The sequence below is a fragment of the Stegostoma tigrinum genome, chromosome 26, assembly GCF_030684315.1.
Source record: "Stegostoma tigrinum isolate sSteTig4 chromosome 26, sSteTig4.hap1, whole genome shotgun sequence".
Lineage (NCBI taxonomy): Eukaryota > Metazoa > Chordata > Chondrichthyes > Orectolobiformes > Stegostomatidae > Stegostoma > Stegostoma tigrinum.
In genome coordinates, this window is record NC_081379.1 from 26679939 (window position 1) to 26704354 (window position 24416).

General features: G+C 38.8%; 1 protein-coding gene across 3 annotated transcripts in view; it reads right to left on the minus strand.

Annotated features, from left to right (window-relative positions):
• LOC125464118 (vacuolar protein sorting-associated protein 37B-like) overlaps positions 1 to 23597 on the minus strand; it is a 37629-nt gene extending 14032 nt beyond the window's left edge. Inside the window, exons 1-4 of one of the 3 annotated variants that reach the window (XM_059655065.1) lie at positions 23447 to 23562; positions 22618 to 22874; positions 16231 to 16309; positions 10828 to 10999 (exon numbers count right to left, since the gene is read on the minus strand). In XM_059655065.1, coding sequence (XP_059511048.1) covers positions 10828 to 10999; positions 16231 to 16309; positions 22618 to 22625 — 259 coding nt within the window. In that variant the 5' untranslated portion in view covers positions 22626 to 22874; positions 23447 to 23562. Of the gene's footprint in view, positions 1 to 10827; positions 11000 to 16230; positions 16310 to 22617; positions 22875 to 23446 lie in introns of all 3 variants that reach the window. The other 2 variants (XM_048556200.2, XM_048556198.1) reach the window with 2 other exon arrangements.
• Between the last annotated feature and the right edge of the window lie 819 nt (positions 23598 to 24416).

Here is a 24416-nt window from a genome sequence, read left to right on the forward strand (position 1 = left end):
GCCAAAGTAGTATATTATTCATATATCATCCTTGTAAGGAGAGTCCAATGCATGGGCATCATTGGACAACATAATATCTGCAACTTGCATTTATACTGCACAACTCCAGCATGATTAGTGCATAGCTATCAATAGCTAAGCATTCCTGACTATGTTCTTTCATTCTGCTCACGGTGTAGACAGCAATTAGTGGCCCTACTGCTACTGTCGTGTCAAATCTTAGCACAGACAGAAGGTGAAACCTATGACATTTCTTGACACCATCCTAGCTACCACGGATAAGCTGCATAGTTTCTAAACTCAAGTTTTTCTAGCAAAAGACATACCAGAATCTCCACTTTGGTTGCAGTTCAGTAAGAGTCTCTGGTTTTCCAGTTACTATGGAAACATTTCTCACACCACAATTTAGATCGGTTAGGTTAGCAGAAGTTGGCAAGTATTGTCATGGCTCCATATCACAATCTTTATTAACAGAACCAGTGAGATGAATTAAAATATTATTTGTTTTCCCTTTTAAAATGATACTTATGTGCCACAGAGGCTGTCAAATCAACATCAGGATAAATTCTGTATTTTCCATACCAAATGCTAAACACTTGGGAAATCTCAGAACTTTGTTATTTGCTTACATTTGCTGAAACACCGCTTGCCAGCTTAGACCTCCCATCCTAAGGATGTTGATGATCGCTGGTGTGCTGTGATCTTGGGCTACTGCCAGTCACCTCTTGACAGATCTAAAGCTGCACATTTCTCTTTGCTTCAGTGGTCAGCATGAAGCAAAAAAGAAAATGTATTGACAACAATTAAGTTCCCATTTCATTTCAAAATCAAACTAATGCTACAAAAGTCTTTTTAAAACAAAAGCAGAAAGTGCTTGAACTATTCAGGTTAAGATTGCATCTGAAAGAAAGGGTTGATGTTGCAATCTGATGGTCGCGTGCCTAGCTTTTTCTATTTTTATTTTAGATTTCTAGTATCTGCTCTATTTTCTTCAGGTCTTCAAAAACTTCTTTCTGCTTGACCTTAATAACCATATAGTTACTTCAATGCCCATTATGGCCCGAACACAGCACCATACTTTTGCTTCCAAACTGCAGGAGTTAACCTCCAAATGGAATTCACAGTGGCTACTAACAGAGCTCAGAATGACTGTCTAAATTAAGAAATAAAATTAGAGTTAAGAATAGATATAGGACTGGACTAATCAGCACAACAAACAAACCCTAATGGCTGGTAAACTTTGATTGCTAATGACACAAAGATGCAGAATTATGCTAATCTACACAGTTTTTTTGCATTTTTATATTTAATTTAGAACGGTTATAAATTTTACTGTCATTTGATACTTGGCGACAGGAGTTTAGTTGATAAATAAGCCATTGATAATGAAAAAGAACATTCTAGGACCTCATTACTCCGCTTTTGTTTTTGTTATTTTAAAATCAGCTATCTTGCTTTTACTCGATGGTGACTCGTGATTGGGGCAGCAGCAGCTTACCTGACTGCAATTGGTGTTGTAGCTAAATGTAATCCTGCCAATGTGAGTAGGGATGGGAACTCTGGCCAATTTTAACTCAAGTACCCAAGGATCAATTATGGCTGTTGTAAAATAGCCTTGATTGCAACCTTCATACATAGGAGATCAAACCTTCCCTGATATGGACTACCATATGCACCTGGAGGTATTGCAGTGGGTTATCTTCCAAGATTAAGTGTTTGTTTAACAGGCATAAAAAAAAGTGTGGTTTCTTTTGAAAGAAATCAAAATCTTGTAACTTGCCCGTTGCTTGGTCACCTTTACTTTCATCACAGCAATAAGAGGTTCATTGTACAAATTTTGACTAGTCCATACTAAATATTCTCAATGTTTAAAATGTTTTTCATATAAAACACTTACGCTTGGAAGGATTAAAGAAAAATCCTAAAACGACTGACTTTAGCTACACACGTGATACTAAAAGCTCTCATTAGTTCTGTTATTTCAGTGGAGAGTTAGGCTATTATTTCAATGCTGGGGCTAATATGGATACAGTCCAACCAACCCATTATTTCTTCTGGCTCTGCTAATTTCAAAATGATAGATCCACTACAAAAGGCACCAAAATCTTCTTTGAAGAATTAGCTGCCAGCAACACACTTCAAAACAGGTCACAAGTGAAACAGAAAAATACTCAAGATGCCCTCAACAAATACATATGTTCACGGGCACAACAGTCAAAAGCAGTGCACAGCCTGCAAAGCTGTAGTAAGGAAGCAGGCAGCAATTAAGCACATATTCAGTTTGAATAGTGAAGGTCTATGAATAACCACTTGCTGCTAAACAATTGTTTCATTTATCTCCCCTCCCAATATGGAGATTGCTATTCTGCATCACCAAGTTTCATGCCATAGTGATTTAGATTCCAATTATCTACAATGTCCCGTAGTGTGTAGTAGTCGTAAGATTGTTTGAAACATTTTAAAAAGGAAGTCAGTGTCAATGCAGGGCAACAACTGTGATAACCAGCTTGTTCATTTTACAAAACTAACAACTGAAAAATTGAAACAATTGGTGGCAGCCCAATGTAAAGCACCTTAAAAAAATACAACTTCCTTAAGCACAGAAGCACTGCAAAATTAGAAAAACTATAAAATCCAATGGTAAAACAGGGCCTCTCTTGTTAAAGCAACAGATCATAGAAAAACATTGATACTGCCTTTAATATAGCAAATCACCCAAGATCTTTAGCAAAGTGTCAGGAACGACCAAGCTTTTGGCTATTAAGAGATTAATTTTCAAGAACCTATTAAAAACAGGAAAGGAATAGTGGAAGTAGAGATGTTTATACATGAGGGAGTGGAGGGTGGGAGAGAGAATGCCAGAGCACAGGTCCTCAGCAGGTAAAAGCTCATTTGCCAATGATGCAATACTTAAAATTAGGAAGGTTCCTTCATTCTGGCCTCCAGCACAAGTCTTGTTGGGCTAGAGATAGAAAGGGGTGAGGCAAGAATGTAAAAGAGTAAGAGTTTTAACATTGAGGAGTTCTCTGACTGAGAGATATGGTTGTCAGCAAGCACACTGGGTGAACGGTCAATGACAGAGAGCTAGTTACAATATGGACAACCAAATTTTGCACATCTAAAGTCATGCAGGGAGGAAGATAGGAAGCAAGTCAGGAGAGTATTTATCAAGTTCTGAAGTAACAAAAGGCATAGTTGAGAGTGTCAATGGCAGAGAAAGATGAAGCGGTGTTGAAGTGAGATAATATTATGGAGCTAGATCAACATTAGTGATAGATTCACTCTATGGATGGAAGCTCATCTTGCATTCAAGTACAACAGAACTGCACTGTATGGTTCAGATTCAGATGTTTACATGGAAAGTAAAGGTTGACTACGACAGAGTTTAGGTCAAAGACAATAGTAGCAGTTGTTCCAATGTGCAGTTACTGAAACTTTCTACTCACCCAATATTCTGACAGCAGACAAGCTGTGACAAATCATACAGCAACGGGATCTAGAAAGACGGTAGGAGCCACAGCTGAATGCTGGCAGTGTATACCCAAAACCGTCAGGTTTTAGGATGCTAATGTCTGGGGTCAAGTAACATATATGACAGCAATTAAAAAGGGAGCCAAAGAATAGATTCTTGGGGATACCAGAGGTAATAACACAAGTGTGAGAAGATATTGCAAGCAATTCTACAGCTGTATTGCAATAGTCAGAAATAGAGCCAAGCAAAAGCAGTTCCGCCCTGCTGAACAGAGAAAGGCAGAGGTGGTACGTGGTCAACTGTGACAAACAGCTGCAGATAGAAAGGATGAGAGTTTATCATGGTCACTGTCATCAAGACTGTTAAAAATTACAGTTCACAAAGGATAGTACCAGGCCAGCAACCCCATTAAGAATCCCAAATATTTCAATGAGATCACCTCTCATTCATCTAAATTCCAGCAAGCTTGGCCCCAAATTGTTTAGCCTTGGCTCATAAGACAATCCCTCCATACCAGGGATTGTCCTAGTGAAATCTTCTGAGCTGCCTCCAAAGGAAATGATATATTTCATTAAATTAGGGTATCAAAACTGCTCAGTGCTCCAGATGTGACCTTGCCAGCACCTTGTACAGTTGCAATAAGACTTCCCTACTCTTCTCCTCCAATCCCCTTGAAATAAGCGTGAACATTCCATCAGTCTTCCAGACTACCCGCTGCACAATGTGCTAGCTTTCTGTGCTTGATGCTCCAAGTCACGGTGTTGCAATTCTCTAGTTTTTTTTCATTTGAATAATAGTTATGTTCTCCCTTCCAAAATAAAAACTTTGCATTTTCCCACCTTATGCTCCATTTGCCAAGATTTTACACACTTACTCAAACTATCAATATTTCTCTGTAAACTATTTGTTTCCCTCTCACAACCCTGTATTTACACCTATTTTTGTGTTGTCTGCAAACTTGGCTATAGTACACTCGCTTCCTTCCTCCAAAATCATTAAGAAATATTGTTCAGTTGCAGTCCCAGCAGCAATCCCTTTGGAACCCCATTGGTCACAGGACACCAACCTGAAAAATACACCCTTTTTCCCCACTTGCTGTTGTATCTTGGCCATTAGCCAATTCCCCATCCATGCCAATATACTATCTCCAACACTGCAGGCCCTTATCTTACGATTTAACCTTCTGTGAGGCTCCTTGTTGAATATATAATAAAGTGTCATAAAGCAATTTTCAAAAAGATAAATCTACCAAAGTGCTACACAAAAACAAATATCAAATGTTAAACTTTACAGGTCTTACAGTAAATACTGTCTCAGATTTGGATAGAGTAGGGTTGAAAATGTCAATGCAGCCAGAAGACTATTCATCAAGTCTTGAGTTAACAAAAGGCATGGTTGAAAGTGTGAGCAGCAGATGAGCTGAAACAGAGTTGGATTCAGATAATGTAACGTAAACACACATGGGCAGTCTTCGAGATAGAGCAAACGTTTGGTTGGAAGATCATCTTTCAGCCAAGTACAACAAAAGAATAAAGTGGACGGTGTGATTCAGATTCAGACACTAAGAACGTAAAATGTTGTCTAGGACAGTTTACATCTTGCAGCACAATCAGACCCTCAAGAACTGGCCTTTTCAGCTGTCAAAGGCGCGCCATAAGATGACACCCATCAGACTAGACTATTTGCAGTGCCATTATCTCTCAAACAGAAGGGTGCCAGCAAGAGTTAGACACATCACCCCCGTGTGCAGTACTCAACTGTATGCCGCTCTATTGCTAGTTAAATGGTAGGTTGATCCAGTGATGCTAACAAAAGAGCTGCTTGTTTTGTCTAGTGGACACACTGATCTTGTGCACAGTATCCTTTTCAACAGGTATTGAGAAGTATTCAATTAAGACAAGGTCAAGCGTGAACCAATAATCATTGTTTTCCCCCACACCTCTTGATGCCATTAAAATATAAAGATTTTAGAATTACTTCTGTGAACATATTCACAGCCTCCTGTGGGAAAGATTTCCACAGGTTCACCATCCTTAGAGTGCAGAAAGCGGTGTGCGTGCGGGGAAGGCCCTGTATAATTACAGCAAGACACCCCTGCTCCTGTACTGGAATCCTTTTGCTATGAAGGCCAGCATACCATTTGCACCCCCTTATTGCCAGCTACACCTGCAAGCTTACTTTCAGCAACTGATGTACAATGACATCCAAGTTTCAGTGCAGCTCCATCTTTCCTAATCCATCAACCATTCATAATCAAAAATTTGTCTTCCTGTTTTGGTACCAAAATTGATAACTTTATATTGTAACTTCATCTATGTGTTTGCCAACTCAGTAAATTTGTCTAAATCACAAACATCTCTGCCTCCTCCTCAGAGCTCACCCTCCCAAGCTTAGAACCACCTGCAAATCTGAAAATATTACATTTCACTCCTTCAGCTGAATTATTAATACATACCAGACTGCAATAAGAAAATGAATTACCACTTAGCCAGTCTAGAATAGCCTACTCTATTTGGTTCCTCAACATATTGGTCTGAACACCATCACATTCACAATCCAGAAAATCCTCCTCCATGATATTAGTTTGGTTTGACCAACCTATTTGTAAATTAAAACCATACACTGATTACATATCTAATCCTATCAGCTCTCATTTCTTGTTCCATTCTTTCCCTCATCTCTTCACTACTATTGAGAGTTTGTTGACACTCTCCGACAAACGTTTACACCTCTTGATGTATCTTATCTCAAACCATAAAGATTCCATATAAAACTTTCCAAGCCAATATTGTTTCTTACTATTGCACTGAATACTCCTTTATTAACAATGCCCTCCCACCGCCTTCTCCTTTTTCACTGTCCTACTAAATTAATGAATACCTCTAGATATTCAACTCTCAGTGGTCACGCTGCAAACATGTTTCCATAATGAAAACTGCAGCATAACCATTTATATCTATTTGCGCTGCCGATTTAACTATTGCAAATGCTTCTCATACTTCACCCCAGCTTTGCTCATTGAAATCTGCCAATATTTCCATGTAATTCTATGCTCCTTCCTTTTACTTACAATCACTACATGTCACCTGCAAAAAAATTGGTTTCAACTGTCATTAAAAGGTTGAAGTCCCACTATATGTCCTGGTGTAGAAATCAACTCCTTTCAGTGCACACCCATTATCATCACTACCAAAATTTCCAATGTGTTTAATAACTTGCCCTTAATCCTATAAGCTTTTAAAAGGTATTAGTTACTTATGTGATATCTGAACCTGAAAATTTGATTTGAGCATACATGTATACTCAAAAAAAAATTAGTTAGGTTTTGTTTAATTACATGTAACACATTGCAATACGTAATATTTTCATTTTCCTTGCATCATGCTGCCTCATTTCTACAGACAGAATGGCCTCAATAATACAATCTAGTGCAGATATTAGTTTGCAACAGTATGGAAGCACACAACACAGCTCATTATTCAGGTCATTTTAAAGGCTGACAGCATTCTGACCCTACAAATAGTTCACATTTCTTTTGTAAAATTAACATAGGCTCCTTGCATCTTGGCAATCAAACCAGTCAATTGTGGCGCATATGCATCACGATCATTGGAGACATTTGCTATTATCACATTATGTTACTTGCTCTTTTATAGAACATTCAATTACTTGTTAGTTCCTTTGATTTATATTGCACTTTGACATTGTTTAAATGAAACAAACTTGTATACACCTTTGCAGTGACTAAACAATGCCAAATGATTTTGGAGCCACCCATTAAACTTGTTTTATTAAGTTTTATGTAGGCTACACCTAATAGGGATTTGTTCAACCATTACATAAAGTGGTTTCTTTCACTGTAGCATATTCAGGCGAACTGATTTGGGAGAAAACATTTAGTGCTTTTGGTACTTCCTGTTGCTGCAGAGATATACGACAGCAGTGATATCCAAGACATTCAATGCCTTCGTTAGTCAGAATATTGACAATAGGAGTTGGGAACGTCATGTTGCAGCTCTACAGAACAATGGTAAGGCCATTTTAGAATACTGCATTAAGTTCTGGTCCCCCTTCCATCGGAAGGATATTGTTGAACCGGAGATGGTGTACAAAAGATTTACAAGGATTTTGCTGGAATTGGAGGGTTTGAGCTATAGGGAAGAGGCCGAAAAGGCTGTGGCTATTTCCCTGGAGTATTGCAGGTTGAAGAAGGACCTTATAGAGGTTTACAAAAATGAGGAGGGGCATCGATACGTTGAATAGCCAAGATCTTATTCTTTCAGCGAGGGAGTCCAGAACAAGAAAGCACAGGTTTAAGATGAGGGGGAAAAAAAAATTTAAGAAGGACCTGAAGGATAACTTTTTCATGCCAAGAGTGGTGCGTGTATGGAATGAGGTGCCAGAGGAAGTGGGGGAGGCTGGTACAATTGCAACATTTAAAAAGGCATCTGGATTGGTATATGAATAGGAAGGGTCTAGAAGGACATGGACCAAATGCTGGCAAATGGGACTAGGTCAAATTGGGACGCATGGTTGTCCCAGACAAGTTGAACCAAGGTGTTTGTTTCTCTGCTGTATGACTCTATAAGTCACTACTTATTCTCTGCTGCATATTACCAAACATTGACAAATTCAGAGAAATAATAGTGTGGAGCTGGAGGAACACAGCAGACCAGGCAGCATCAGAGGAGCAGGAAAGTTGATGTTTCATGTCAGGAAAGGTCAACTTTCCTGCTCCTCTGATGCTGCCTGGCCTGCTGCGTTCCTCCAGCTCCACACTGTTATCTGACTCCAGCATCAGCAGTTCTTAGTACGTCTGATAGACAAATTCAGCACTGGTGGGTCAGGGAGAAGTTGGTGGCTACTGCTGCCATTTAATAAATTCGGGCAATCAGTAAGCTTCCTCCTGAGTAAAGAATCATAATAATATTTTCCTTCTTCATAACTAGGAATATTCAAACTAAAACAAGGCAGTTAACCTTCTCCATTTAACATATAACATACTATGCTATTTATGCACATTGTGGCTCTTTACAAAGTGACAGGGACTAAGATGTGTATCTACTAGATGCAATTAAGACATTTCCTGCTTGAAAAATTGTGCAGTATTGTTGAGCACTAGCTAACAACAAAATCAAAAAGAACAAAGACAGAAATTGAACAACATTCAAATACAAACGTGTGAATCAGAAGGAGTAGGCATATGAGCCCTCAAACCTGTTCTGCTATTTAATAAGATCATGGTTGATACGACTGTAACCTCAAATCCAAATTCCCACCTCTTCCTAATAACTGTTCACCCTTTTGTTTCAAGGATCTACTATCTCTGCCTTAAAATGATTCAAGCTGCACTTCCACACTCTTAAAAGGGTGCACTTCTCAGAAATCAATTTGTTTTCCAACTGTCTTAAATGGGAGACCCCCTATTTTGAAATTGCGACCTAGAACAGCATTCTATATTTCCCATAATACGGACCATCACTTCAATCCATCTTGTCAAGATGCCTCAAAATCTTGCATGTTTCAAGTTAGTTTACATTCTAAAATTCCAGCAGATATAAGCCCAGTCTGTTGTTTCACTTTTCCACACAAGACAACCCACTCATTTTAGGTATTTGCCAAGCAAACCTTCCCAAAACTTCAACCAATACATTTACATTCTTCCTTAAAATGAAGGTCACCAATGTCATACAGCACTCCAGATGATCTTACCAATGCCCTATGTACTTGAAGCATTACCTTCCTGCTTTTGTATTCAAATTGCCTTGCAGGGGACAACAACATTTTATTTGTTTCTGATTATTTGCTGTAACTACACAGTCTTTAGGAATGCATGTACTTGGACATGAATCCTCTTGCCATTGAGCTCTGTAATGTTATCCTTTAGATAGCGCCTTTTTACATTTTTCCTTCAAAAATGGAAAATTTCACATTCTTCAACAATATCCATTTGCCAGGTTTCTGCCCAATGATTTAACCCAGCTATATGGTCTAGTGGTTTCCTTATGACCCCCTCACAACTTCCTCTCCTACACCTTATTATCAATTTTTTTTTCTGATGAGTTGAAGAAGATAAATAAATAAGCAAAGACTGAAAAAGAACAATGAGTGCCCCAGCTCAGTCTTCATTTTGGTATTCACATCACTGGAAAACACCACAAAACAAATACACAGACTTCTCACATATTGTTAAAATCCAAGACGCACACTTCACTTAAATAATGAAAATTAATTCAGAGAAAGAAACCAAAAAGAGATTCAATGCAGGTGAAGGAATTAAGTCTGAAGTTTAACATCTTCCTTGAAAGAAGGCTGTAAAACCACAGCAATTCAATCCAAATCCAAGGATTAACAGATCAAATAATTCTGAAAATTTTGTTCCATATAATAGAGGTGAGGGAGTAGGATTCAAGAGTATTTGTTAAGATTTTCTTTACAAGGAATTTTTCATTTCTTTTAAATTAGCACACATTTGATTCGAAATGTTATTCACAGCTAGCTTAGCCTGGTTATGCATAATAATGTTTTCCATCAATACACAAACTCCTGTGGCACTGTTCAAGGAAAGTCAGAAGACATTGTTCAATAGTACTGAACAAAGAATTCATTATTATGGCAAATGACTTATAGTGATTGACACTGTTTATTCAACATGCTTGCTTTCATCAGTCAGAGCACTGAGTATAGGAGTTGAAACGTCTTGTTGCAGCTGTACAAGACAGTGGTGAGGCACTTTTGGATTACAGCATGCAGTTTTGTTTGCCATACCCATAAAAGGATATTATTAAACTTGAAGCGTGCAGAAAACATTTACTGGGATGCTACTTGGTCTGGAAGTTCAGTTATAAAGGAGAGAATGGATAAGCTGGGACTTCTTCCTCTGGAGCACAGGAGACGGGTGGGGAGGAGAGAGAGAAAGAGACCTTATAAGAGGTTTATAAAATCACGAGAGGCATGAATAAGGTAGACAGCCAACAGCTTTTCACTATGGTAGGTGAGACAAGAACTAGAGAGGGTATAGCTTTAAGGGGAGAGGGGAAGATAACAAAATTGTCCCCGAGGACCCTTTCGTATGTAAGAAACAATTAGACAGGTACATGGATTGGATAGGATTGGAGAGAAAGGAACCAAATGCAGGCAAATGGGCCGAGTTTAATTGTGAACACTGGGCAGCATGGGCAAATTGTTCCAAAGGGCCAGTTTCCATGCTGTATACTTGTATGGTTCTATTACGGACTGCAGTACTCGTGAGAAATGCATTCTGTGTATGTCTGTATGTAAAAAAAAAAGAGTAGAAACAAAAGAATCAAAAATTCAAACTAATGCTTACTACATACAACGAGAGAACAGATTACCTAATTTTGACTTCCTCATTTGATATGCTTCAAATAGTGTCTGTAGTTCTTGATATTTCCTAATTAATTGGATTTTCAAACAGTCCAATTTGGGGTGATATTCCAGATTCTGTTCTGCTAGGCTACGATTACTAGCAAGGCTCATGTCTTTATTTGGCTGTATATTCCGTACCTGAAAAACAAAGAGGAAATCTTCAATTTCATGTTACATTTGGAGAATTAGTAAATCTTTGCAAAATTTTGCCTTTGTCAGTAAGTATCAGTAGTATTTTTAATTGCTTTTATTTCAACTACATCAAATTCCACTGTTCCCATTTCTTGGATTTTCCTGTCCATAGCACAATGTTTTCCTTTAAAGACAAATGTTACCAACAGCCTGCAATAATCTAATTATGTTAGCAATCACATCAGCTGCTAAATTCTGAAAATCATTGAAATTGTTTTTGCAAAACTCACAATAGCAGAATTCTACCAGATAGGTAACAGATTTTCCAATTAAGATGTTATACAAAAAGCCTACATAGAAATGTTAAATCCCAAGTTTTTAAACTTTTTTTCTTTCCTACATTGCTCCACTAAACAATCAACATATCAAGAAACACTTATTTTCCTTAAGAGTTTTTTTTTCCCCTTAGTGGGTCAAGGCTATAGAGATCACCATTGGATTTAATGATTGAAGCATAAACTTAAAGGGGATGTGCTGCACTCCCTCTGGTTTCATGGCATCAAAACAGTGGAAACGAACACGTCCAGTTTTACTTTGTCATAATAATTCTCCTTCTGGAGTTAGAGAGCTGTCTTATCACTATACATACCACTGATAAACACATTATGTACTTTTCTTACGAAAAAAAGTTTGTTGGGATATCCATGCTCGATGTTTTTCACGTCTTGATATTTAACAAAGAGTTAAGCAAAACTTGTAGCCCAGCAGTGTTTTTTGATACTCAGTTCAGTTTAACAGAAATGTTAAGCTTACTCAGAAGCTGTCTGAATTATGTCCGAAGAGTTTCATATATCACCACTTGGTTATTTTAAATATTTTTTCGGTCAAAATTTACACCAAATATTACTTTCGTACTTACCTCTAGGCAACAAAAGCAGAATTACTTTAAGTATTTTTTAAAAATTAAACAAACACTCACATGATATCTGTGTCCAATACAATATTTGGTTGTGTGAACTATTTAACAGTAGTTCACGTGCCCAAGATTAAACACATCCAGAGTACAATAAACATGTTAACATTAATCACAGAGCAAGCTACAAAATAATGTAGCTCCATCCTGTTCAACTAAGCATTTTGAGCTCAAGCAAAATTCTAGCAAACATTTATATTCAAATAGAATGGCCAATTAATTCAGTTAACTCTCATGATTAACAGGCAAACGTTAAACTCAGTCCAAAAAAATTAACATTTGTTGTGTAAATCCATTACAAGTAATCAAAAACCTGACTTGATATACTAATTTATCTCACTGGAACGCTGACGAGCCTACGGTGAAAATGTTCATATCCAATAATCTAAGACATGTTTGATTTTAGAAGCTAGTATTACAATCAGAAAGGAACACAGGAACAGGAATAGGCCATTTCAGCCCCTCAACCCTGTTCCACCATTCAATGAGATCATGGCTGACCTGAAATGAGATGTAGGAGAACGCTCCTGTCTACCCACTCCTTTTTGACTGTGATAGTTTAGTAATATAAAAAATTGCCAATTCAGCAAGTGTCTAACAACACACGTTTCTTGTTTTTGAGAGAGAATTAATCTTATCCAGGTAAAATAATAGAAAAATGTATCAACTTACACACGCACAAATAAATTAAAAAGACAGGTGTGGTGTTCACTTTTAGGAAATTCCTACACACTTGATATAAACGCCGACTTCTGGGAACAGCCACAGTTTATTTAAGCGAGTATAAGCTTCTGGAGGATCACTTAATCTTCGCAGGGCTTGCGGAGCCATGTCAAGTGATGCTCTCCAATAAGGGAGCTGTCCTCCATTCATATAGATTACAGTTAGTCATGTATGCAAGATACAATTTTTTTACTTCCCCATAGTCAGTGATAGTACATTACTTAATCACCTAACATTAGGAACAAGAAAGCATCAGCCACCCAAAAACAGTGTTTACGACTAGACAGCTCCTCACTTCTCAATCGCCACTCTACACCGTTCCATATCTTTTTAGCCGTAGTTCAACATTTACAGAGCGGAGTATAATTAGATTACCACATTTTGTCTGCAAGACAGAGGCACCCATGGCGCAACATTGCACCTAATTTCGTACATGTCAGCAGAACAAAGTTATTTACCCTTCAACATTTCAGTGGGAGGATATATTAAGTAATTTAAATCCTAGAACGTCAAGGGTATTCGGTTCTTGAAGAATGGTAACTTGGCTTCAGGTTGAACCCAGTGATCCTTCTGGGTTTAAAGAGGTAGTTTGAAGATTGATCTGTGTTTCTGTGGATAGCAACTGTTTGGTTGAGAGCATGCAAGTAAGACATCTACACAGGAGCTTGCTTCTTCAATACAGCATTACTTCTGCTAGTTTACAGAGAAAATTCATTCTTAAAAGCCCAGAGGATTAGCTGGCATGTCACATACTGTCTCACTAATTAGCCACCTAATCCAAAGGATGACTCTGACATAGTGGATTCTAGGTGAAAGAACGTGGTTCGACAATGTTTGGACAATTTTCTTTCAAGCTACAGCCCCATTGCCCAAGTGATTGTATCTAATGGTTGGTCTCTACTATCGCATTTTCCAGGTGATCATGTGCTAATAAAGTAAGAAGCCCCCAATTCATACTCCAAGGTTAGTCTGCCAGGTGAAGCTTTTCGCGCAGGCTGCCTACATTCGGCGGCTTTGGAGTTTAAAAGGTACAATAATGTAAAATGTTCAACATTTTTGGCTAATTTCGAGTCAATGGAATGAGGCTCAAGTCTTAGTGGTTACCAGCCAGTAAATTTATGTTACTTGCTGCAATGAACAGCTCCATAACAACCCTAGTCCTACAAACACATATACTGCAATAACAGTAGCAACAACACTGACATTCAAAACATTAATATAACAAGGACATGTACAGTAAAGCAGAATAAGGACATGACTGTTCAGATAAATATGTCTAATTTTATACATAAATATTGTCATTTAAACATTATAGTCTAAGTAACTAAACTTGATGGAAAAATGTGATGGAAGTGCAATCTAATGGCATTTGTTCAAATTTTTAGTTTGGGCTCTGCCAGGGCTGTTCACCTCCTGACCTCATTATAACATTGGTCCAAAAAAGGTTAACAAGACCGTCACAGAGTCAAAGTGATACTGACTGCCTTTGATATCAAGGCACAAAGTGTGTGATCAATGAGTCCTAGCAAAACTAAAGTCAATAGGGATTGAGGGGAAAATAAAACAAACACTTTCCTGCAGGGACTCATACTATCACAAAAAGGAAGCTGGCTGATATTATCAAAGGCCAATCATCCAAAACACTTGATATTGCTGCACAAGCCCCTCAGCATAGTGCCCTTGAGAAAAGTCCTCAATGACTTATGTCTCAGCCTAAGATCAAAAAAAGTCAGGATGCTTGCTAATGATTACATAATATTCAGCACTATTTATCACTTCTCAGATATACAGCATCACATGCAGTGTTTCACATCATCCATGCTTCAGCTGATGTGCAGCAAAAATGTTACTTAAGTAGTGGGCAATGCCCAGCAGCAAAAAAGAGAACATCTGATCACTTTCCCTTGACATTCAAAGGCATTATCAATGCTAGCTACTCTCCACCTTATAGGGGTTACTACCCATGTTCCTGCTGGATTTCTTTTCTCTGAGCAAACCTTTGAAATCTATACACAAAAGCTACTTCCAGAACCAGAAGTCAATGCTGCAGATGGCATCAGTGTGCCAACTGCCACGTGTGGAATCTGAGTAGCTGCACATGTGCACACTTTAAAGCGAATGTTTGTTACGACTGACCAGGAACTTAACTAGACACAAAAACAGAACAAAAACAAAAAGGTTGCTGGAGAAATACAGCATATCTGGCAAATTGAGGAGAGAAACCACATTTAACATTAACATTGCTTTCTCTTTCCACAGATGCTGCCAGATGTTGAATTTCACCAGCAATTTCTATTTCAGATTTCCAGCATCTGCAGTTCTTGATTTTATTTCACAGATATAATCAGTAATGGGGCTATTAAGTGGTCAGAGATTGGGAGTTCTATGGTTAGTAATTCGCTGCTGACTCCAAAATCTGCCCACCATTTACAAAGCATAAATCAGAAATGCAATGAATCACTCTCTATTACATGGATTAGTGCAGTTCAAACAATACTTAATCAGTTCAGTTCAGTGCCAGCCTAAGCAGCCTGTTGGAACAGCAACACACACAGCACCTTAAAAATTCTTCTTCCTTCCAACATTAGCAGTGCACACTGTGTAAGATTTAAAAAAAAGCACTGCAGCAATTAATTAAAAGCACCTTTAACAGTGCACAAACTCCATCACCCAGAAGGACAGGGCACCAAGCACTTGGGAACACCACCTACAAAAGTTTCCCCACTAAGTCATACAGTACCAAATTGCAGCTATTAGATCATTTCTTCATGCTAGAATTCCCTCCCTAACAGCACTGTGAGTGATGTACAGAAAGAGGACTGCAGCAGTTTACAGTGACTCACATTCTGCTCAAAAAAGGTAAGTATGGCATAAATGCTGATGCTCACGTTTAAGAGCGAGCAAATTTAAAAATGCTTTATTGCATTGATGACTGGTGTTTTGCCTTCGAATGCTAGTTTTGGAGCTGTTAACATAGAACATGTTAAATTTTTTGTGAAATGTTATAAAAGGAATTCCGGCACTTCTGAGTGGTCTCAAGCCACTGAGAGGACGCTTTTTGTTTGAAAATAAAGATTACAAACTTCAAGCACTGGCTCAAATTCTCACCTGTACCAAGTCAACCAAGTTTAACTGGGCTCCATTGGGAAGCTACAACTCGACTCTGTGCCAAGGAAAATGAAGCATCCCTATTTCTCACTGTACAGCACAAATAGGATTGTTGTGCATGAGTACTGAATGTTCCAACAGTTAGTCATCACCAAGTAACTTCACAATGAGCAATGTTTACTTGGGCAAAATGCAAACCAATCGGCACTCCAGTCAAAACTGGCTACTGTTTGGAGCCAACAGACAATAAAGGCAGCTCCATAATCTACCACATGGCTACGTCAGTATCTCAGAACATATCCAAACAGGTTGTTTTAAAAAAAAGTCAAGGTATCACCAGATTGCAATCATGTATAAATAAAGCTTACTTGAAGCCGAACTATGTTCCTTCACAATTATTTCTATTGTGGACATCAAAAATTCTCTAACTTACTCTTGCTTTAACTGAAAGATGGAATACATTTGTCTCTCCCATTCCTGTGCAGTCAGCTGTGTAATGTTTCATCATGCATCTGGAGGAGCAAAATACTCCACAATTAAAAATTAAGATAATCTATGTTGCACATTGCAATTAGAAATTTTCAAAATGAGATTACTTCAAATTTATTAATTGTTTGGAATAATTCTAACTTCTAGCCATTTTTAATTACAAATTGCCTTTAGCTTTTAATAACACCACTGGCTTACAGTTCTTTATTTGACCAAACCAGTTTAACATACCCAGATGTATATATTAAATTTTCATTGAATGTAATTTATCACAATATTATTTTCCAGCAGCTGCAACTTTCATATCACCTGTTAATTATTTAGCTATTGAAAAAAGCTCAAATAACCAGAGCCAAATATCCACACGTTGCCAGCAATATTTGAAAAAAAATACTGTAGAGACAGTTCAAAGCTCAACTGCATTCAAAAGGAAGTCATTAAACTCAGGACTCTAAAATGATTAGTTAGAAAGACAAATTCTCTTTGCACTTTTATAAAATAAATGCAAAGGCAAGAGGAACAAGCTAAAACTGATTTAATCCAACTGGTACTCTAGTTTTCCGGTGCCCTCCTGTGCTCTTAAGATTTTACGATGCTGCAACATATTCAAAATTTCTAACAGACCAAACTTGAACCTATTAAACCAGTCTACAGATTTCTCCAATTCACCTGCAGGGTTACTGGAAATTTGCTGATCATATATAAAGGATAAAGCATCTTTCTTTTAAAAAATGTAGCAAACTGATTTAAAATTTGAAGTAAAATAAAGACCTACATTAGTGAGTTCTTCGGGTATAAAACATTACTGGATAACGAAAAACAATGCCCGCTTGACTAGCCATTCCAGACAGTTATCAGAGAATGCTGGAGAAACTCAGCCAGTCTGTTGGCATTTGCAGATTGAGCAAAAGTTAACATCAGTGGAGCCTCCGAGGAAGCGATTTATACTGTCCGGTCTGTTATGATACGTAGTGCCATTTCCAGTTTTGATCTGCATGTGTTTGTATGTGGTGTCCAATTCTATATGTTTGTTGATAGCATTACAGGTGGAGAACCAAGTCTCTCAGAATTTCCATGCGCGTCTACGTTTGGCTTGGGCTGCTATAGTTACCTTGTCCCAATTAAGCTGACGGCCTTCATTGTCTGAGTGAACTGATATTAAGGAGAGCTCATCATGCCATTTTGCTGCTAGCTGATGTTCACGTATTCTGATGGCTAGTTTCTGTCCTGTCTGTCCGATGTAACATTTGTGACAGTTGTTGCATGGTATTGTGTAAACCACGTTGGCTCCGCATGTCATGGGAACGGGGTCTTTACTCCAACACACAGGCCATGCTGCCCTACATCCACAACATATCGGAACTGACAAGACACCGAACACCACTAGCAATCATGGTCACTCACAAGCCCACAGTCACTCAATGACAAACGCTTCAAGGATTAAAGACCCCATTCCCACAACATGAAGAGCCAAGATAACAAAGCGTGAGGCTGGATGAACACAGCAGGCCAAGCAGCATCTCAGGAGCACAAAAGCTGACGTTTCGGGCCCAGACCCTTCATCAGAGAGTGTTACAAAATACCATGCAATAACTGCTACAGACATTACATTGGATGGACAGGAAGGAAACTAGTCATCAGCATACATGAATATCAGCTAGCAGCAAAACGGCATGATGAACGCTCCTTAATGTCAGTATTGTCTGACAAGGTAACCATAGTAGCCCAAGCCAAACAGAGATGCACGGTTTTCCACCCGTAATGCTAAACAACAAACATACAAGAATTAGACACCACATACAAACCTGTGCAGATCAAAACTGGAAGTGACAGCATTCACTGTAATGGACTGGACAGTATAAATTCCAAGCTAGGTAGAACAACATCACTTCATCGGAGACCTCACTGATGATGTTACCTAGCATGGTGATGAAATACCTGAACGAAAACAAGCCAGCTTGGTTAACAAGTCAATAACCTCAGCCACAATCCAAACTATGAATCTTTGTTAAATGTTAAACAGAGTTAACATGGAGGCTAGAGAGGAGAGGCTGGGATTCTTTTTTAACTGGAGTGTAAGAGGTTGAGAGGTGACTTTACAGAGGTTTATGAAATCACGAGATATAGATAAGGTGATTTGCAGGCATCTTTCCCTTAGGATGGGGGAATTTCAAGACAATTTTTAAGAGGAGAGATGAGATGCAATTCTTTAAGTACACTAATTGGCTCCGTGTGTGGAATTAAGTTCCAGAGGATGTGGTGGGATGCAGGTACAATTACAACGTTTTAAAGACACTTAGATAAGTACACGAATAGAAATGTTTGGTGGGATATGAACCAAGCACAGACAGATGGGACTAGTTTAGGATTGTGGTCAGCATGGACTGGTTGGACCAAACAGTCTGTGTTGTAGGATTTTGAATCCAGTCTCAAACTTCTTTAATTTTGATCAACAGTCACACTAGACTTCAAACATTAACTCTGTTGCTCTCTCCACAAATATGCAGAATGTCTGAGTTTCTCCAGCATTTTCTCTGCTTGTTTCAACTCCCCAGCATCCACAGTACTTTGTTTCCATTTATGCCTTTTTATCAGGTGATGACCCATGAAGGGTGAATGAGCTTAGCTGCCCTCAATGTGGTTTGAAAATGATAGTTAATATCTATATTTTGGGGAAACAATCTAGCTTAGAGTATGGGAAAATGCTAACCAGATCTGGTGATTGACAGATCTGAAAATGCATTGCTTCAACATTCAATTTCGGTAATTCAGTTTGACTGACTTTTAATAGAATATACTTTGGTGATTTAATTTAACTAAATTCCTTAAACACATGCCTGAAATCAGAAGTTTAACATAACCTTAGAACAGCAAACTCCTATTCCCATAGCATTCTATGACTTTACCCTGGAAAGACACTGTCAGAAAATTGAGGGGGGGGGGGGGGGGGAGGGGAGAAAAGAGTTCAATGTGTGATTAAAATGAACAGAAGGAGTCACTTGGAACTTGCTCCATTGTGCACTTGCACCAATATTACACCAAAATCTACTGTGCTCCTGCCAGTAGCAACTCAAGCCAAAACTGCCTGATCCTATGCAAATAGTCAGGAAAATGCAAGCACAAACTCAGCATAACTACACATAAAGGACACATGCAGATCACCCACCAACTTCCTTTACGGATGTTACGGAAATTAGTTTCACAAATGAAACAATAATTTACATAGTTTATAAAGAGTCTACAGTACAGAAATAGACCGCTTAGACCAAGTGGGAATTCTTCATTTGACCCATCCCTTTATTTCTCTTGTAAGTTTAAGTCATTTCTGCATAAATATATTTATACCACTAACCTCAACAACCCTTGCAGCCGTGCCTCACATACTCATTCTTTGGATAAAAAGGCCCTCCTGATTTCTGGATTGGATGTTAGTGACCAGCCATACAACCTCTAGTTTTGAACTCACCATAGGATGAAACAACTTTTCTACTTCTACCCTGACTACACTTTAAAAAAAAATTCAGTTTTTAATTTTCAAAAATGCCTCTCGGTTATCTCAATCCTCAAGTAAATTCTAACTTTTGGTTTCATCCTTGACAATCCTTTTTTTGAATCTTCTCTCGAGCCCTATCCTTATGATAAAACTTTACATTAGTCTACTGCATAATTCTGGAATCATTTTACCATTACACATTCTACTGCAGTAAAGAAGCATAAGAAATGTAAAGATCAAGAGGCCTTAAAAACAAACTGACAAGAAAAACACCAATGAAAGGTCTGGTGCACATTCCAAGCCTCAAACTCCTCAGTCACAATGATTCAGGTTTGGTGCATTTGCGTGGACATGCATTATTTCCATACACAACTAGCATTAATACAAGAAACTCGTGTTCTCTGGTATTTGCATATTTAGGCAAAGCTAACTAAATTAGGGGTTTTGTAGATGTAATGTGCAAACAATGCAACTAACCCAATTTCCAGGGTACAATTGAGATAGGTGCAAATTTCTCCCAAAAAAAATGTAAAGCACTTCTTGATGAGAAAATTCCTGGTTTTAAAGACTTCAGATTTTGAAAAAAATGCAACATTCCGACCACAAACACCATACAGTGGCAATACTGATGGAATCCACTGCATTTTGCCGGGTATGCTTGAATATAATTTTGAAACTCATTGCATAGAAATGTGGACAAAACATGAATTAATTCAAGCCAATTTAAAATTTATAAGTTAACCTTGTAATACCAAGCATTAATAAGTGACAGCTGACATCAAATCATATTCCAATCCTCTAAGCTAATTGTTCTACAAGCAAAGAAGCTCCAAAGCAGCCTACTTGTAAAAAAATGCCTCCAAGAAGCATTAGTAAATATTGGTGCATTTACTCAACCTCCCTCACCAGCTCTCTTCTTTAAAGACACTCCTTAAAAACTTACCTCAATTTGCATGGCCTGATGTCAAATGTTGTGATAACATTCCTGTGAAATGCCCTGGTGATTTTACTGTTAGGGATGCTATACAAATATGAATTTTCTTGGGTAAACATTTCAATGAATTTACTGGTGAGTAAAACTGATTAAATTGGTTGAAGATCTATTATTTAGTTTGCCCTAATAATATCTGACTAAAACAGATTCGAAAGTAGGAGTGAGGCCAACTGATTGCTCAGTTATAGATACTGCATTCATGATACAAAGACAGCAATTTGCGTTTAAATTGGAAATCAGATTTAAAATTTACGTTTAAAATCAAGCTTGATGACACCAGCCATTTCTCGCACGAATCACATAACATATTCCAGGTTGAATAATCTCCAGAGGTTTTGTCCGTGAACAGGGATCAACTTATACTTCCGTGTTTAAAATAAACCATGGATTATTACTACAATGCAGAAGTAACTGCAGCATTAGTAGTTTCCTCAAGTAATTGGTGCAGCTAGATTTGGTTTAGTAATAATCTTACCAGGAGATACTTTGTAATGAAACTATTTACTTGGCAGAATCAAACCAAATCAGCTCAATACTAGTGTTTATGCTCCACAGGGAGCTCTGCTCACTCCTGCAATATCAACAGGCTATTAACTTACAAAGGAACCCTTTTTGTTCTAAAATAGCTCTAATTTTTGGATTTGAAAAACTAAAAAACAGAAGTTTCACAAAAACTACTTTTGTTTAAAAAAGAAAGCAATTTAACATTATAAAACATCTCATCACATTTCCTACTTGCCTTTTGGAAGGGAGACTTACATTAATGTTGAAGACAAAGAAAAAGGCGCAGGCCATTGTACTTGTCACATCAACCTCAAAAACTGTAGTATTCCTTCTGCTAACCTGATCTTTTCTTTTGTCATCATTCAACTGTGAATCAGGGTCCCAGTCTGACAAAACCCACACCCCAGAACAATAAATGAAGAAATACAGTAAGCATGGGTACTCCAAAAGCCATTTCATATTGATTAAACATTGTATGGTAAATAAAATTCAATATTTGTTAAGTGTTTCAAGTACTGTTTTGCTTTAAACAATAAAAAACCTTACTTCAAGTACAAGCAAATGTACATATAGTGGGCTTTTAAGTTCAGCATTTGCCTAAAAATTAGTATTTTTCACTCAGCCTTCTTATTCAGTTTTCAAGACTACCGCACACTTGCAAGTGCCACTTTCTCAAGAACAACAGCTGAGCAAACCTCAAAAACATGACTGTAAAGTATTCTTGATGCTGCATAAATTCACAAGAAAAACCTTCGAAAAAATATCTGAATATGTTCTACCAGTTTGATACTGAGTTATCTCCAAGACATTAGGCTTGCTCTCACAATACTTCTGGTTGTTTTCAGAGACACCATTATTTCCAACCTTAAGTAAAAACAGCTTTGCTTCCCATCAGAAATCTTTGCTGAAAAATGTACATGGCATCAGAGGTGAGAATGGCTAAACCAGTGGCTTCCAAACTTCTGTATGATTGACAAGTTAGTTACAAATATTCACACCCAAAAATGCACATTTTGCGTTCCAGAAGACAGTCAAGATCACAAGACTTGGAAAACATACAAGTGATCACATGCACCTACAGGTTTAGGGCACAGCCTGACTATGCATCCTGGCAAGCATTTTTATTTTCAAATAAAAACATCCTTAAAAGACATTTTTAACAATATCTGTTATTACAGCAGTTGATACACAAAAATGGTAACTCAAAACTGAAGAGATTTGACAAAAGCAGGAGTGAATGAGACATTAGGAAACTGCTACCTTTGGAAGGATCAACAACAGGATTCAAGTCAATTGGCTAAAGCAGCAACAAGAACATACGGAACTTTAACACTTCTTACACAATCATCTGGATTTTTAAAAATTATTCATTCACAGGATCAGGGCATCTGCATCAATTACTGGCATCTCTGCAGAGTTCTGAGAAGGGTCAGCAGACCCAAAACATTAACTGATCTTTTTCTTCACGGATGCTGTCAGGGCTGCTGGGCTTTTCCAGCAACTTCTGATTTACATCTGCAGTTCTGTTGGTTTCTACTGTTGCAGGGGGCTGGCAAAGACAACACGCTGGACAGGATTCTTGCGCAATACAACCATTCTAACAGCAGCCACACAGAAACGTTGGGGTGGGGGGTGGAAAGAGAGAGAGACAGAACGAGAGAGTGAGATCTGTTCAAAGTTCAGGTAAAAAGCTCAGCCTTCTTCCTCATTTCCACTCCCCGATTGCAAGTCGCTGCTGCCTAAGGACTTACAGTGTGTGTTTAAGAAAATGTACGATAAAAAAAAGAGACAGAACGCCTTCAAAGTAGGGTCCCTGACATTGTATCCTTTTGGAAATGGGGGTCTTCACAGCGGCAACAACAACCTGGAGTGCAGTACAGTATAGTACCACGGCCCCTGTGATTTCTATGTTTACACAGAGGATCTCCAGTTCAGCCAGGCGTGAGAAGTCAGGTTCCCAGGCTGGGGGCCCGCTCTGGGTGGGACCATTACGACACCACGGGCCGCTGCTGCTCCCATCCCCTCTCTTGCTTTCACTCCATTGTTTCCCTCTCACACACACACAAGGAGAAAGACAACTTTCCCAACGCCGACCCCCTTACTCTTCGATCTCACTGGAGCCCCACCCCACGCCACGAGCCGCCCCCGGCAAAAAAAAACACAACTCACCTCTTCCATCCCCTCCGCCATCTTATTCAGCTTCCCCTCATCCTCCAGCAGCTCGTTGAGCTCCTGCAGGCTCAGGGAAGAGAGATCCGGCAGCGACATGATGCCTTCACTCACTCCCGATGCCCGGCTCCTAAGGCGACCAAACGCGACCGGAAACCCACCCACCCAGCATTGAAGGACATCTCCCTTGGCCAATAGCATCGCAGGAACCGCAACAGCCCCGCCCCAGACTGTCGCTGTCTCCTATCCAACACTAGTTGACAGGCTCATCAGCCAATAGAATTAGGATAGTGAAGCTACGCCCGCCCAATCTGGAAATCGTGTCAACATCACGCTGAATGACGGACTCTTTCACCAATCGATGCCGGTAATCCATGCAGACCCACCCCGTCAGAAATAATCACCACTCACAAAAGGGGACTGACTGACTGACAGATTTCTCAACCTATAGAGCGCTGGATGAAGTCATCTGCACATAGGTCCTAAGGTCCCTACCACTCCCAATCGTGTAACAACAACACCAAGGGTTCCATTTCTGAGGATAGCCTGCTTGACAATATCTGTCAGAAGCTCACCAACTGAAACAGGGACAGGAGAAGGTTGTTCAGCCCCTCAAGTCTGCACCACCATTCGCTAGGATCTTGGCTGATCCATCTCTCCTCCTTTCCCATTTTCTGCTTTCCCCCCATAATCCTTAATTCCCATACTGATCAAGAATCTACCTATCTCAGCCTTAAATGTCCACAAGGACTGTACGCTCACAGCTCTCTGTAGCAATGAATTCCAAAGATTCTTAACCCTCTGAGAGAAGTCTTAAATTGATGCCTCTCAATTCTGAGGTTATGCCCCCTGTCCTCGACTCCTCAGTGAGGGGAAACATCCTCTCAGCATTCAACCAGTCAAGCCACTTAAGAATCCAACATGGCTCAATGAGATCACCTCTCATTTTTCCGATCTCCAGTGAGTAGAG